The 15,929-nt window shown below is 37.2% G+C and overlaps 1 protein-coding gene across 7 annotated transcripts in view; it reads left to right on the top strand.

Annotated features, from left to right (window-relative positions):
- Nucleotides 1-15,929, top strand: part of RASAL2 (RAS protein activator like 2) — a 186,772-nt gene that overhangs the window by 13,705 nt on the left and 157,138 nt on the right. For all 7 annotated transcript variants that reach the window (XM_039255387.1, XM_039255390.1, XM_039255388.1 and 4 more), the window contains exon 3: nucleotides 6,234-6,360. In XM_039255387.1, the coding sequence (XP_039111318.1) occupies nucleotides 6,234-6,360 (127 nt within the window). The remainder of the gene's footprint in view (nucleotides 1-6,233; nucleotides 6,361-15,929) is intronic.

Below are 15,929 nucleotides of genomic sequence, written 5' to 3'. Positions count from 1 at the left end.
TTGGAATTTTGCATTGAAAATTTAATATTCATTGAAACAAGGAGTTTAAGGAATTTCCTGCCAAAATTATCTAAAAATGCTGTTTTAAGCTTTAATCAACTAATCACCAGGGTGTTTAGTGCTGTGTTCTAAAGATAATTAAGAGGTTCTACAAGGATTTAAACTGAATCCTTAGCCAGGCACTGCTGGAATGTGGGAGGATTCTATTAGTCTGGTACCACTCACGTATTCAGTGTGTGGGATCTTTTAGTGGTGCTCTCTCTTAACTCTGCATGTTTCCTGTCAGAAATGGGAACAAGTTTGCTTGGGGGATATACATGGGAAGAGTGTTAAATACACTACTTAACCAATTTGAGAATATAACAGAAGGTAGGTCTGGGCAGAATGCTGAAAGAGAAGTCCTCCAGGAGTATCACCTTGAGAAATGAGTCATTGATTCAGTAAATTGCTTCATGCAAATTGTGCCAGATAGACGTTGCTTATGTGTTATGAAATAGACTTCCCTGCCCGGATGCCAGAAGTGGCCCCAGCTGGCTTGGCACCACCCCAGTTCAAAGAGGGTGTAGGAGGCCATTTGAATTCCATTTTGCTCCAAGAGATAAGGCCAAGTAAACAAGAGATTAAGGAGTTGAGGGAAATGGCAGAGAGGACAATTGTGAACCCTTTCAAGGTAGAGCCAGTATAAAAATACAGAAGAGTTGAATTTGTGAGTTTCTTTCTTTTGTCAATACCAAGTCATTAGGAAGAATAAATGTGGCTCCATTTTTCTCCATTCAGATTCTTCTTTCTGTATTTGGAATTTTTAAAGCTAGATGCTTGCATATAAGCAGTAAGGTAGTAATAATGCAATTTTAAAATATTTTAGAATGCCTTTACTGCTTTTGAAAAGCAATATTTATACTCAGATATATTGATGAAAATAGCACTTAAGGCTTTGTGCAAACAGATAAGAAACAACTAAAAATCAACTATTATTTATCCTCTGGCAAACTACCCATGGCATATTTCATTCAGAACCATTTTCAAGTTATCAGCAGATACATAATGTGCCCCTGTATGTACATTCACTAGTTAGGAGGTACAAAGTATAAAACACAGTTCCTTCCCCTTCCTCCCCCATATCAAATTTAGTTGTGGAGATAAGACAAATAATTTAAAAAAATTTTTAATGTTTATTTTGAGAGAGAGAGAGAGAGTGTGTGTGTGAGCGGGAGAGGAGCAGAGAGAGAGGGAGACACAGAACCTGAAGCAGGCTCCAGGCTCTGAGCTTTCAGCGCAGAGCCCCACATGGGGCTCGAACCCAGGAACTGTGAGATCATGACCTGAGCCAAAGTCAGACACTTAACCAACTGAGCCACCCATGTGCCCCAATTTTTAAATATCATGTGATGAATAGCACAAGTAAACTGGGTAGAATAAAAGAAAAATTCATTTACTCTAAAGGACTGTGATCTGTGCCATTAAAATGCTATTGGCAATGGGTAATTACCAAAGGAAGCTTAAGAAAGAGATTTGATCAAAGCTACGTGCTATGAACATTAATCTGTAGAATGTCTTGGAAGAGGGAGAATTAGGAACAAGACAGACCCCAAAAGAGACTACCATTCCTCTGGTCTAAAAACTGGAATAGTTTCCAGTGCTTCCTGAATTATGCGTGGCCTGGTTGGTATTAAACCCCTCCCAATGCAGTCAATACATTTTGATTTTCAGGGCGCCTGGGTGGCTCAGTCGGTTAAGCGTCCGACTTCTGCTCAGGTCATGATCTCACGGTTCGTGGGTTTGAGTCCCGCGTCGGGCTCTGTGCTGACAGCTAGCTCAGAGCCTGGAGCCTACTTCAGATTCTGTGTCTCCCTCTCTCTCTGGCCCTCCCCTGCTCATGCTGTCTCTCTCTCTTTCTCTCAGAAATAAATAAAAAACAGTAATAATTTAAAAATATAAGTAAATTTTGATTTTCTGTGTTCTTCCACACTTATAGAGGCTTTAGCTAAATTGGCCTAATTCCTGTTCCGAAACAAAACAAAAGTTGTATGTTTACAACTTCTTGACCGTTTTTTTCCTTTGCCTAACATGGCCCCCATCTCTAGCTATCAAATATTCATTCATTTCTTGGTTGGAGCTATTTTAAGGTTTGGAGATTGACTGGTAAGGTAAAAGCTGTTGACTTACAGCTTACAGAATTAGTCGTACAAATGAATAATTATACTTCAGTGTAATAGTTGTGGTGACAGAGCAAGAAGATCTATTATTGGAGGACCCTTGAGGAGATGTACCTTACCCTCCCCTTGGGGGATTGGTAGAAGGAAGATTTCTGGAAGACATATGTCTGTCCTAAGCCTGAGGATGAATAGGAGGTTGCTTGGCAGGTGTAGATAAGAAAGTAAGGAAAGATATTTCTGTCTGAGAGAACCAACTAAGTAAAGGCAATGAACTACAAAATAGGGAATATATTAGGGAAATGCAAGTAATTTGGTATTCCTAGAATATAAAATCTGCATGAAACTGGACACCCAGACAGTGGCCAAATGATGGGAAACCAGGTGTACTGCCTTAAGGAGTTTGCACTTACTCTATGAGGTAGTTGTATTAAAACACTCTTTTAGCAGAATCCTTTCCTGGTGGAAAAGCTCATGCAGAAGCCCTGTACGACAGATAAACTCGGAATTATGCACCCCAGAACTGCTTTCTTTTGCTGTTAGCATAATCTTGGTTTCTTGTGCTTGGCTGACTGTTTAATGTGTATGTACTCTGATTGAAATGGAAATTAATTCCTATGTAATTCTAAACAAAATGAAAGGTGATTTGGCAGACAAGATAGAGATGTAGGTTACATATATAATGTTTTCTGAGTAACCGGATTTATTTGTCCCATGTTGCTCTCCCTTGCCATGGATGGTTTGGAACTAACAAACAGGATGGGGAGTCAGAGATTCAATTTGACTTTGTTATTAATATAGCTTAGCTACCTGAGAGGCCATTTACTCCTTACCGTGTTCTACTTTCCCCATCTAAAATGGAATGCATTAAAGACCTCGAAGAACCCCCTGCCTCCCCTGAGGAAAAAGAGGATTTGGAAATACAGTGTAAGGACAGAGAGGTTAAAAAAAAAAAAAAAGGAAAAGAAAAATCCCTCTCATTTTATGGAACTAGGGAAGAGATATAATATTTAAGGACTAATTCAATGTAAACAAGCAAATGTGAACTAAATTAGGGCAATCAGAAAGGACAAAATTGCTTTTCTAAAATTGACTTTCTAAAACTGATTCTCTTTGACTATATTCTAAGACTTTGTGAACTCCAGCTTAGTTTATTAGTTCATTTGAAGATACTTGGAACATGATCCCTCTAATTTCCAAAGAGTAGATCAATATGTTTTAAAAATTATTCTCGGTAAGAATCTAGTTGATAGTGTTGTAAAAGTAAAATATTGCTGAGATATGCAGGTTTCAAATAGAAGTCAACACGATTCTCCCTCAAGTCCTAAGTGAGATCTCTTAGGTGAAAAAAGGTGGTTTTATTAGGTGGGGACAGGACCTGTGGACAGAAAGCTGCACTGGGGTTGTGACGGGTGACTGATTATATATACTTTCACATTGGGAGCAGTTCGGGACAGCACAAGCCTCCAAGGTATTTTGGAAACAAGGTTTCCAGGATCCTGAGGGGGCCAGCTGTTGTTAGGAAAAGGTCATTTATGATTGATTAGTAGAAGCTCAGTCATTAGACCCTTCAGATGTGTATCAGTGAGCCATATGCTTGGAGGATGATTGCCAACCTATATCTTGGGGGGTGGAGATAAAGGAAGTTTCCAAAGGAATTTTTATATGTTAAAGTAGACTTACGGGATCCTGGAAGTTGGTGTAATGTTAAGCCAAGATTGCCTTTTGCCCTTAGCAAAGTGTCATCATCAAGGCAGCTGAGTTCCTAAAGGAATGTCACTCTGCCTGTCTCAGTGGACTGTAAGGTGTTTTGTTTATTTATTTTTTTTGAGATAGAGAGAGTGTGTGCACTGAAGTGGGGAAGGGGCAGAAAGAGAGGAAGAGAGAGAATCCCAAGCAGGCTCCACATGGAGCTCCATCCCATAAACCATGAGATCATGACTTGAGCCCAAATCAAGAGTCGGACACTCAAATGACAGAGACACTCAGGCACCTCGATGAGCTGTAAGTTGTAAGGAAATTTAATGTTCTTTACTTTTGCCTCTGTTTCTCACATCAGTATTGTAAGTGAAATTTCAATCATATGTTACATTTCAAGAGTGGGAAATGAAGAATCGTTATGAAACCTTTGAGAAAATAGTTGTGTGAGTGAATTTTAGACCCAAATAAGTTTGGTATATTTTATTTTTCTCTTCCTTAGTTTTGTTAGAGACAAAATATATGATAGTAGAAACCATTTCTTTCTTTTTCTTGGATATGGCCTTTATAATTTCTACAGAAAAGAACATAATCGGTCCTTCCTTCCTAAAATATGAAAATAACTACTGCCTTTTTTCTGTGTGGATTACGCCTTCATTATTCTGATAATAGGCTTTTTTAGTCCTATAACAAAAATGGTTGTGTTTATTTAGATAAGTACATCTGTTTGTTCAAAGTTTCAAACTATTTTCCCCTATTCTATCCTGCTTTGAAGGCAGGATATCTTTGCCTTTCTTACTAAGAGGAAGCTAATCTAACTTCTTGGTACTGCTACCCTTATAATTATTTAAGTAGAGATAATATAATTTCCATCCTGAAAGGGATGGATGATTTAGATTACTGTTTGTAAAGTCTTATATTACAGTGTACTTTTGGAAGAGTTCATGTCCTTATTGATGCCATTATTTGGTCTCCCCTTATTTTTTTTTAGAATTTTTCTTAATTCTACCTTGTGGCTTCCCAGTGTGCAAGTAGTAGCCATAGTTACGGTAATGAGGAAATGGGGGAATTTTGTGTCCTTTAAAGAGTGTGCAGACTTTTAGTTCTTAGGAAAACATTAGGATGTTGCTCTTCAGATTCTCAGTAACGGAGAGAGTTTTCCTTGCTGTCATCCCTTTGACCCCAGGCATAAGAGTTGAGTTACCGAGGTGAGGCAGGAGGAATATAAAGTTAAGCATATAAAGGCATATAAAGTTAAGCCTGTATCTATCCCAATTTTGCTGGGTCAGTTGATGTGTCCACTATAATCATTTGGAGAAATAAATTATTCTTCATCTATTAAAAGGGATGATGATAATAATGTCTCCCTCATAATGTCACACAGGTAAATTCCTTAGCTTTGCACAAAGTAAGAGCTTCCTGCTAATCATTATTATTGAAATTTGTTGAAATTTCAATATTGGAGCCAGAAGAAATTAGAAACTGTGCTTGATTACTGACATTTTAAGATGTTACCAATATTATTGGTAATTCTGATAAAACTTCCTGGCAAAATGTCTTTGTGAAAAGCTTTTGCCCTTTGCCACTAAATGAAAATGATTTGATCTTTTAGCATATTACCAAAAAAAGGAGGGGAGGGGGGAACTTATCATCATCCTATAACTCTACAATGATGACCTGTGAGTAAGTTTTAAAATAGTTATTGGTATTAAAGATCTTTTGTTCCATTCATAGTTCTTATTCCACATATACAAACAAACTTGATATTTTTCTGAAATTATGCCAGGAAGAAAATTTTTAGGATTTTAAAAATAAATCTCACTTTTAGAAGAAAATATGCCGTTTTATATAAGTGTCTATGCAAGTCTCCAGTGAAATGTGTTTTATTAACTATCTCTTAATGCTTAATTATAAAACTGAAGAAAAGTTGGATGATTTTACTATTTTTATCAGCAAAACCTTCTTTAAATTGAGTTTTAGAGCTAATTTTTTCTGGCCAGCTTTTACTTCTGTTTACCTTATTGAGCATTGGTCAGAATTGGAACTTGTGAACTAGTTTCTGATATAAAAGAATCTTGTGTGGGTGTTCTGTTTTCTGGGTTCCCAAAGCAGGTATACACTTGGATATGACTTGTGCGAACTTCCGGGAAGCTAATTTACGTACTCACCTTTCCTGCTCTTTCAGGTTTCTTTTTAAAGAAAAACTTCCTGACAAGGGATGAGTAATATCTTACAATTATAAATACTTGATTTCTACATTTTGTCTGCTTTGCTCTAATGATTACAGACTTTTGTCTTTATTAGCTAAAAATATTCCACCCGAAGGTAGTTATGGCAAGTTCACTATTAAGTTTCATCTCTTTTTTTCTTTTGGTTAACTAGATCCCTGTGGAGGGTGGGCAGGAGCAGCAGACAGATTCCACCAAAGGGCGATGTCTGAGAAGAACCGTCAGTGTCCCTTCCGAGGGTCAGTTTCCTGAATATCCACCAGAGGGCACCACTAAACTGGGTAAGCTAATCAAAGGAAAAAATACCTAGCTTTTAGCTGGTAATTTATGGACTTGTTATTGAGTGTTAGAATAACACAAAACATCCGGTGTTTCCTGTTAAGTAAGTGCGATAAAATACAGTATGTTAACATAGAGTTAGTGATCATTAGAAAGTTCTGTTGTTTTTACTACCAGGTGACAACAAAGTTATTTTACAGAGCTAAAATTTGTCTGAATGCTAGTACTGTTGCTATACAGTCCTAAGCAGAATATTGTTTCTGAGTTTACTCCTTGACTTTAAATTTTGAAAGAGCCTTAAGTGATCTTGTGGAAGCACTGAGATTCACTGGGGAAGCCAGCATTGTGTGGAAGCTTGGTATTGAGTGGTTTGTGTCCTGTTCACCCAGCTACTGATGTTGCCTTATATAATGTCAGATCAGGCTAATTTAGCTGAGCTAATTTTACATGTCCCACATAAGTTATATTCGTGGTTGGAGTGGGTGACCGTAGAGAGAAATGAAAAAAAACAAACAAACCCAAAAAACCCCCACAAAAAAACTGAACCCACTTGAGTTGTTATACACTAAAGAATTAATGTCAATATCAAAACACTATCAAATATTTTGCACTGTTTCCGACCAAGTGTATTCTGTTTGATGTTTCATGTGCTTACCAGGAGATATTTAGATTATTAAATAGGTCAGGTAGTTCTAAGGAAACATAATTAAGATTAAATAAATTGACAAAAGAATGTGAAAAGTAGGGAGTGCTTTGCATTGTTGTATTATTATTATTATTATTATTATTATTATTATTATTTGCTTAGTGAACCTGGACATTAAGTCCTAGACATCTGACAGGTTGATAGTAGAGACTCATTTCTGGTCTCTATGTTGTGTAATATGGATAATTCTGCAGTTTTGGTTATATTTTTGGAAATCAGCATTTGGTTTTTTGGTTTGTTTTTGCCCTCTTCTTTATTTCTCGTCATTTTCTAAATGGAACTCAGAACTCTTGGTCAGAATCTGAATCCTTTATTTATTAGTATTTTTTTTTATCCTGTAACAGTTGTTGCTTTTCTAAAACTTAGTCAAGTGAGCAAATACTTTTCTCTAAGGAGTCACGCTTGAAGAAATCAAGATTTCCTTTCACCTTATTTCCACTGTACTTCTTTAGCATGTGTTCAAACCAGTTTAAATGTGAGCCTAAGTTACATTGCAAACCTGTTGGGGTGTAACCATTTTATAGCCTATTTATATTTCATGTACAGGTTCTATGTGGCTTGGACTAGCTCAGCGTCACCTCCTTTCACCTCTTGCTGTCATTATTTGTAATGTTATGTTGACGACTCTCTTTGCCACTTCTGTACAAACCTTTGGCTGTTGAAGCTTTGACCCACAAAAGTCACTTGATTTTGAAGAAGTGTAATCATAGTCTCAAATATTATTACAGTTTTATAGAAGAGTAAATTATATAATAATTCTTAAAAAGTCTCCACCATCCCAGGTTCTGGTCCCAAAGATAAACTCAGATGAGTGGCCAAGGTGTCAAGCCCAGAGCCAACCTTCTACCTCTGCCCTTGACTACAAGTGTGGTAGACTCATGGCATCCATAATCATTTTTGGAGTGGATGTCCTGAGTTAGCACTGGAAGCTATTGCTAATAAGTACCAGAGGGGACAAAAACTACTTTTAGAGCCATTCTTCCTTACATGCCTGCTTAATGTTGAATTGGATAATTATTCTATTTTTGTCTCTTAGTGATTTGTCTTTAGGCAAAATTTTCTGCTGTCAGATAGTTAATTGAGTAATTGCTGTATATGTAATGTTCTGTGCCAATCCGTAAGAATGAAAAGAGATATAAAATAAGATTTCTGCCTTTAGAAGATTCTTATGTTATTAGGAAGGTAGATTACTGATGACTAATCACAGTACATATTATTATTGTGGCATATTGTGTGGCTTTTATTTTTTATTTTTAAAAAATCCTTTCGTTTATGCAGCAAAAACTATGTGCCAGATGCTGTTCTAGGCCCTCAAAATATAACAGTGAAAAATTAGACAAAAATCTGTCCTTTTGTGGAGCTTACATTCTATTGAGGAGTGAAAGATAATAAGCAAGAGTAATAAATGGAATATCTACTGTGCTAGATGGTGATAAGTACAAAGAAAAAATAAAGTAGGGAATGGGCACAGGAAGTTGCAAGGAGGTATAATTTTAGCAAAGGGGACCAAGGAATGCCTCTTGTTGAGTGACATTTGAGTACAGATCTGATAAAATAATAAATCAGCATATAAATACTTGAGGGTGAGAGGTTCTGCCCAGAGGATCAGCTAGTATCATATAGGACTATGCTTGGGCTGTTCTGGGAACAGCATACATGGCAGCGAGTCTGGCCTGGAACGAACAAGGGGAGAGTGGAGTAGAGGCCATCACTGAGCTCTTTGGCAAGCAGATCATGATGGTCTTGTAGGTCATCATAAGCGTGTTGGCCAACTCTGTGAGATGGGCAACACTTGACTTCCAACAAAATTTCCTTGTTGGATTGGAAGTGGGAAATAAAAAACAGAAGAGTGAAGATTTTTGGCTAGAGCAGCTAGAGGAATGAGGTTTTTATTTCTTAAAATGGGAAAGACTAGGAGAAGCACACCTGAAAGTGGGATTGACTGGGAATTCAGTTTTGGACATACTGAGTTTGAGGGTCTTATTAGACACCCAAGTGGAAATATGTGAGTCTGGAAATCAAGAGGGAGGTACAGATTGGACAAAGAAATGTAGTCCTTTGGGGGCGCCTGGTTGGTTAAGGTTCCAACTCTTGATTTTGGCTCAAGGTCATAATCTCACGGTTTGTGAGATCAGGCACCGCATCAGGCTCTCTGCTGACATCGTGGAGCCTGCTTAGGATTTTCTCTCTCCCTCTCTCTCTGCCCAGTCCTCCCTCTCTCCCTCCCCCCACCTCTCAAAGTAAATAAGTAAATAGGAAGGAAGGAGGGAGGGAGGGAGGGAGGGAGGAAGGAAGGAAGGAAGGAAGGAAAGAAATGGTAGGCCTTTAGCAAATAGATGGCATTCAAAGTGGCGAAAGAAAGAAAGAAAGAAAGAAAAGAAAGAGGAGAAAAGAAAAGAAAGAAAGAAATTGTAGGCCTTTAGCAAATAGATGGTATTCAAAGCCATGAAATTAAATGAAACCACCAGGGAAACGTGTGTAGGTAGAAGAGAGAAGTCCAAGACTCAGCCCTGGAACAACATTTAGAGGTTAGGAAGATGAGAAAGGACAGACCAGAAAAGAAGACTGAAAATCCAGAGTTTTGTTTCCAGATAAGACAGTTGAGTCAAGTGTGAATGGGGAAACCTGGTTTTTACATGGTTCTTGGCACTTTGCAAGCTCTAGATTCTCTTTATTCTTCTCCAGTAGAGGAACCCCAAACCCTGATCAATTTTTGCAGATACCATATAAAATAGTATACATTTTGATTTCAGTATGAGGCCATCATCTAGGGCCACTCATGAAAAACATGCACTTTTTACTGCAGAGAATCTATGACAGAGAGGAGCTTTCTGAATGTACAGGGTTTGTGAAGAATTTATGGTGGCTGCCAGCTTACTGTACATCAGAGATTTCAGACTGGTTAAAAAACTTGTGAATGTAAAAGGATGGGAAGGCCCATATTTGTGTCTCACACATTGTTTAACATGAGCAAATTTATACTGATGAGAACCTAATAAATGTCAAAAACTTAGCAAAAAAAGCGTGTATGGGGTATGGGGCCGCAGAGTGGGGAGTGGTAAGCACAGAAAGTGCTTCTCACTCGGGACTTCTCAGACTCTTGCATTCAGCAGTTTACAGATCACCCAAGATACTACAATTTATATATTCACTGGCATTTGACACGGATTTTGAGACCAAATTCTTGCCTGCTGATAATGTGATGTTTTCTTAAGGCATATGAACATCATGTGTAAAGGACCCATCTCCAGATTTAGAAAACCTAGAAAAAACTACTTACCCCTGGTGACAATATCCAGATTTTAATTTATTCATCAAAAAAAGAGTTTTCAAATTCAAACTATGCAAAGCATGATTTCCTGAATTTTCTAGAGGAAATTATTTCCTCAGTTAGTAGTGTCTTTGCATACTAACAATATTGGGAGGTATGTAAATGAACCGCATGAGCTAGAACTAGTAAATATTTAATTTTCAAGATTAATTTTCAATATTAAAGGTAACCTACATGAATTCAACTTAAAAAAAGCCATCAAACACCATCAAATGAGAACACTGTGAAATAGGGAAAAGGGGACGGCTGAGCAGGGACAGCAGTTCGGGGAAGTGTATGTTTATGGAAGAAGTGTGTCTCCTCCTGCGTGTTGTCTGCCTCCCAGCACACTGCTGAATTGGGACTCTGTCCATTCCGTCTGCGGCATTTCTCTGACGTGCCAGTAAGGTTGGTGCTCTAGAATGTTCAAATGGGCAAAGCAAAATTGGAGCCTGAAATGAGCGAGAATATTTGTTTGCAGCTAACATCATAAACGTGATAAACATGACGTAAACAGAAACATAACAGAAAAGCTGACTTAATTAGAAAATGCCAAGTATCTATAACTCTCTGCTTTCTCAGTTCTCAAACAGAAGGTTCAAACTGAAATGGCAGATTCAAAGCCTTACATCTGGTAACTCAAAGCTGCAAGTCTCATGCCTCTATTTTATTATATTACGATAAAATCTTAGAGTTACCCTATGGTCTCACTCACAAAATCTGTGTTTTTTTTTTTAAATGTTTTTTTAAATTTATTTCTGAGAGAGAGAGAGAGAGAGCAGGGAAGGGTCAGAGAGAGAGGGAGACACAGAATCTGAAGCAGGCTCCAGGCTCTGAGCTGTCAGCACAGAGCCCAACGCGGGGCTCAAACCCATGAACCGTGAGATCATGACTTGAGCCGAAGTCGGACATTTAACCAACTGAGCCACCCAGACGCCCCCAAATCTCTGGATTTTTAAAAAGCTGTGCCTGTGATGAACAGATTTGTTTCATTATCATGAAGTCCTCAAGACCCAGAAGCATTTGATAAATATGCCTATAATTATAATTTAACATAGTATGCCTTTGATATATAGTACCAAACCTTGGGAAAGACTGTATCAAAAATCTTGTAGGGGCAAGTTAACTGTCCAAAATTTTTATGTTTAAGTAAAAAAAGAAGTAAAAGAATTTAAAACACTTTACCAAAAAAAGGAACCAAATTGAAAAATCTTTGTGAAACAGCCTACCTTCTGTCTATGGGGTGCTAAGTTTATTAACCTAAGTGACAAAAATTTGAGGAAACTTTTAAGAAAATTAATATTGAAGCAGTCATAAAATTATTATAAAAGTTAACTCTTTTAATCAAAATTAGCAGAGGATACTGATTGTTCAGTCAAACCTTAGCTTCAACCCTGACCTCTGTTAAAGTAGCCTTGGTTCTAACTCTCTGTATAAACTAGTAAGTATCTAGATAATTTATGAGGTATTTTCAAAGTGCTAAAATCTTCTATAAATATACAGGGTGGTAATAATAATATTGAAAGAAGAGGAAATGTGAGTAACAAAGATTTAATATTACCAAAAAAGTGCTTCCATTTTTCAAGTAATAGAATTAAGAATGCTGATATGAAATTCCTATGTATATAGTACTCAGTATTTAGATTGGCTAATATGAAACATATGTAAAATATGTAATACTTAACATAATATTATATAAATACGTATTTATAAAACCAGCAGAAGCAGATCTTGTGCTTTAGGGTAACATAAAATTGACTAATATTAAACTTTTATATATATTATATGTATATAACATATAATAGGGCATAATATAATAAGTGATGAATTGATAATATTTATATATGTGCGTAAAACCAGTAGAGGCAGATCTTGCACTTTAGGGAAATATATACAAATGATCAAGAGTTATGAAAAGAATCAGTAGCCTGATATTTTTAGCTCTAAAAGTTAGAGCTCAATTGGTAATGGCACCCTGTGGTTTCCTTTGAAGTGTCCTAATAAGTAAACTAAGACCATTTCACCATCATTTAATACCTAAGCTCATGCTAAGTCAGCTGCAGAATATCTAGTCTTTATACTTGTATTTTATAATTTCTTTTTTTTAAGTTTATTTATTTATTTTGACAGAAGGAGAAAGAGAGAGAGAGAGGGAGAACCAGTGGGGAAGGGGTAGAGGGGACAGAAGATCTGAAGCAGGCTCTATGCTAACAGCAGGGCTTGAACTCATGAACCATGAGATGGAGACTTGAACTGAAGTCAGAGATTCAACCAGCTGAGCCACCCAGGCACCCCATATTCTTTAATTTCTAGATTCCAGTCATACATAAGTTATTTGAGGACAGGTCAAATGAGCTCAAGAATTATCAAAAATATTATGGATAATTAAAGCAGAAGACCCTGGAATAGTGTCCTTTAAGCTATTGATTGGGTAGCTTTGAGTTTTCTTAAAAACCATGAGCCAATATATATAATTCTTTGAAATCTGTAAGATTCTGTAAGATCCATGTGCTAATACTGATAATATTCTAGAAGAATGGGCTTGAATCTAGGTTAAAATAGCCACGTACAGTCAATTCTGTAACGTGACATATTTCTTAAACTCCCGGAACTCTGCAGAATTGCACAATAAAATTTATAAGTCTTATGGAGAAAAGGGGATTGGGGGCACTGTACTCAAAAACTTGGACAGAAACCAAATAAAAATGGTAGCACATTTTTACAAGTGTTAATTGGTTGTGAAATACATAAATACGACAATATAGTACTCTACCTTGAGAAAATCTGGGAAATTTACTTTGTGTGGAAGTGGGCATCAGACTAGTTTGTGAGTTTACTAGGAAGCAATTTTTGGAAACTGAATAGAACATTGTTAGGCAAGATGTGGATGAGTGTGGCTTATAGCCATGTGGTGAAGTGAGGCAGCTGGTAGATGTTTGAGGTATGTGTGTGTATGAGCATTTTGTGTTTTCTTCTATGGCTTGGTTCAGCTGGGTGCAGTGTTCTTTGTTCACCCATTGTTCCTCAAAGATGAAATCATGCATAAACAAACCAAAAAATTCATGTAACAGATTGTGCCCTATTATGTTAATTTTGATGTAACATTCATGTTTTCAAAGCAGCCATGTAATAGAACTGGCTTGACTACCCAGTTTAATCAGGTTTGTCCATTAGAAAGAAATAGCTTGCATTTGTTAACCTACTGAATTTCAAGCCAACAGTTACTTTTGAATACATTCCTAAATTTTGAACTCAAATCTAGTATGAATGAAAGAAAAACTAGTACTTTAAGTCCTCAACCTAACCTATCAGACCCCATTTTTATTTTACTCTTATGAGTTAGATTAGTTGATTGATTTGAGCTAGATTTAGATAAGCAGTTAGAACAGTTTCTTCTCTGAGGAAATCAGTTCTAAGTCAAGGTGCCAGATCTCAGTTCCTTCTAATTTGTAAATGCGAGCTTGGAGTCCTGATTTGCTCTTTTATCTTCCTCCTCATCCCCATCATGGCCCAGTTGAGATTTGTCTGATGCTGTTAAAGGTGGTGTCAAGGTTGCAAATGCCTAACTAGTGGCACGTGTCATAGGTCATTGATTTGTAGCTATTTCATAAAGTTTCCAGGAGATGGCAGTAAAGTTTCTAAACAAAGGATTCCTTTTCTGATTCATGTAGGTCTTTTGTACAGGCTCTTGTCAGGGTTGTTGTAAAGTCAGAAGACCTGGGGAAGGAGAAAACGTGCGGGAAGTCAATGTGAAGTTATAGACCAGCTGCCTGCTAGGTTTATTACAAAGCGGTATTCTATGTCTTAATATTTAAGTTAGTCTAACAAACTTTGTTTTAAAAATACATTTAAATAAAGTATGTTCTATGGTTCAACCTTGACTGTATATTTGTAACAGTTTTGTAACAATCTGGAATTCCAAGGTAGAATTTCCAAGTTTGGTCCCATATCATGAGAGGCCCCAGTAATATGCAAGTTGGTACAACCCAGCCTGTACCTTCAAGCCCTTTGGAGACCTGTGCCCAAGAGCACTATAGTAGAGTCCTCTAAAATGTGATGCCCAGGGGAGGGGCCTCTTTTGACTAGTCCTAGTGCAGTGTTAATCATAGCACACCATTATGATGTTTGAATTGTTGAGTGGGAAGGAGGAATCAGTGCCTTAAAGAATCAGGAATGGTTTTTAGATTCAGTCTGGACTTCTAGGGAGGAAAAAGGTGGTTTGAACATAAGCATCTATTTCTTTCAGAAACCCCACTATAACTATATAGTAAGGGGATTTTCTTTTAAAGACATGGTCCTTCAAGGATAAGGAAAATGAGAAAGAAGAAAGCAAGCCCACAAAATAATGATAACAACAATAATAAATTGAAATCTGAAAACAAATGGAGTGTGGTAAATAACCTAGCTGACTTGGGAAAGCCAAATCTTACACTGTCAATGAAGAAAACTAAGAAGGAACCTGAATTTTACTATAGAATCTTCCAATAGCTTAGGAATTGATGGCAGGAACTTCTCTTTTATCGTAGATCCCTATCTTTTCCTTTCCCCAATCCACTAAACAATTGCTTTTCCTACTCCTATTCTATTCTGAGACTGAGGGTTAATTCTCTGGAGGAAAAAAAAAAATTGGTACATTGGGTCACACCAGGCAAAATTGAGAGCCCAGAACACTGTACCAAATGCAAGGAAATTAAGTGAGCATCTGCAGACTGAATGATGGGACTCCTCCACCTGTCTTTCCTCACTGCCTTTACCCTCCAGGCAGGAGACCAGAAGAATATTATTTGGGGTATTGAACCCACTCAGGAGGAAAGCTCTCAAGATACAGACATTCCCAAGACTGGTAGAGACACCTGAAGAAGAGCCTCCGGCATGAAAGGGAGAAACCAAAACAAACAAGAGGAAACAGAAACTTGGAGGAACAAAGACAGGCAGGGAATAGAAAACCTGACGAAAAGCATCTCTATCAGACAGAAATTATTACATACAGCAGACAAGGACGGAGTGTTCTACAAAGCTAAAGAGTTGCCGTGTGCTAAAACATTTTTTTTTTCACAAAAATAAAACTCAATAGAAGGACTGGAAAATGGAAATGAGGATACATCCCAGAAAATAGAGGGGAAGAAAAGAAAATAGCGTGCCAGTCAAAACATTGAGTTCCAAAACAAGAAAAGCAAGGGAAGGAAATCATTAGCAAAATAATTCAAGAAAATTTCTCATAACTAAAGATAGAAGTTTCCAGATTGAAAGAGCTTACCAAGTGCCTGTGGCAAATCACAGTTTTTAGGAAATTTCAGTTTGTCTTTAGTGACATAGAGACAGCCTTACAAATTTGCAAAGAAAGGACAGATATACATACTAAGGATCAGAAATCAGAATGGCATGAGACTTCCTGTCAGCAACATCAGAAGCTAGGAGAAAATGAGGAATGTCTTCAAACTTCTGAAGGCAAATTACTTCCAATTTGGAATTTTATATCTAGCTATAAGCCACTAATTACACATGAGAGTAAAATAGACATTTTCTGACGTCAAGATTTAAACAAAAAATTACCT

The sequence above is a fragment of the Hyaena hyaena genome, unplaced genomic scaffold (assembly GCF_003009895.1).
Source record: "Hyaena hyaena isolate Hyena2069 unplaced genomic scaffold, ASM300989v1 scaffold_525, whole genome shotgun sequence".
NCBI lineage: Eukaryota > Metazoa > Chordata > Mammalia > Carnivora > Hyaenidae > Hyaena > Hyaena hyaena.
This window is presented reverse-complemented; position numbering and strand designations above follow the sequence as displayed.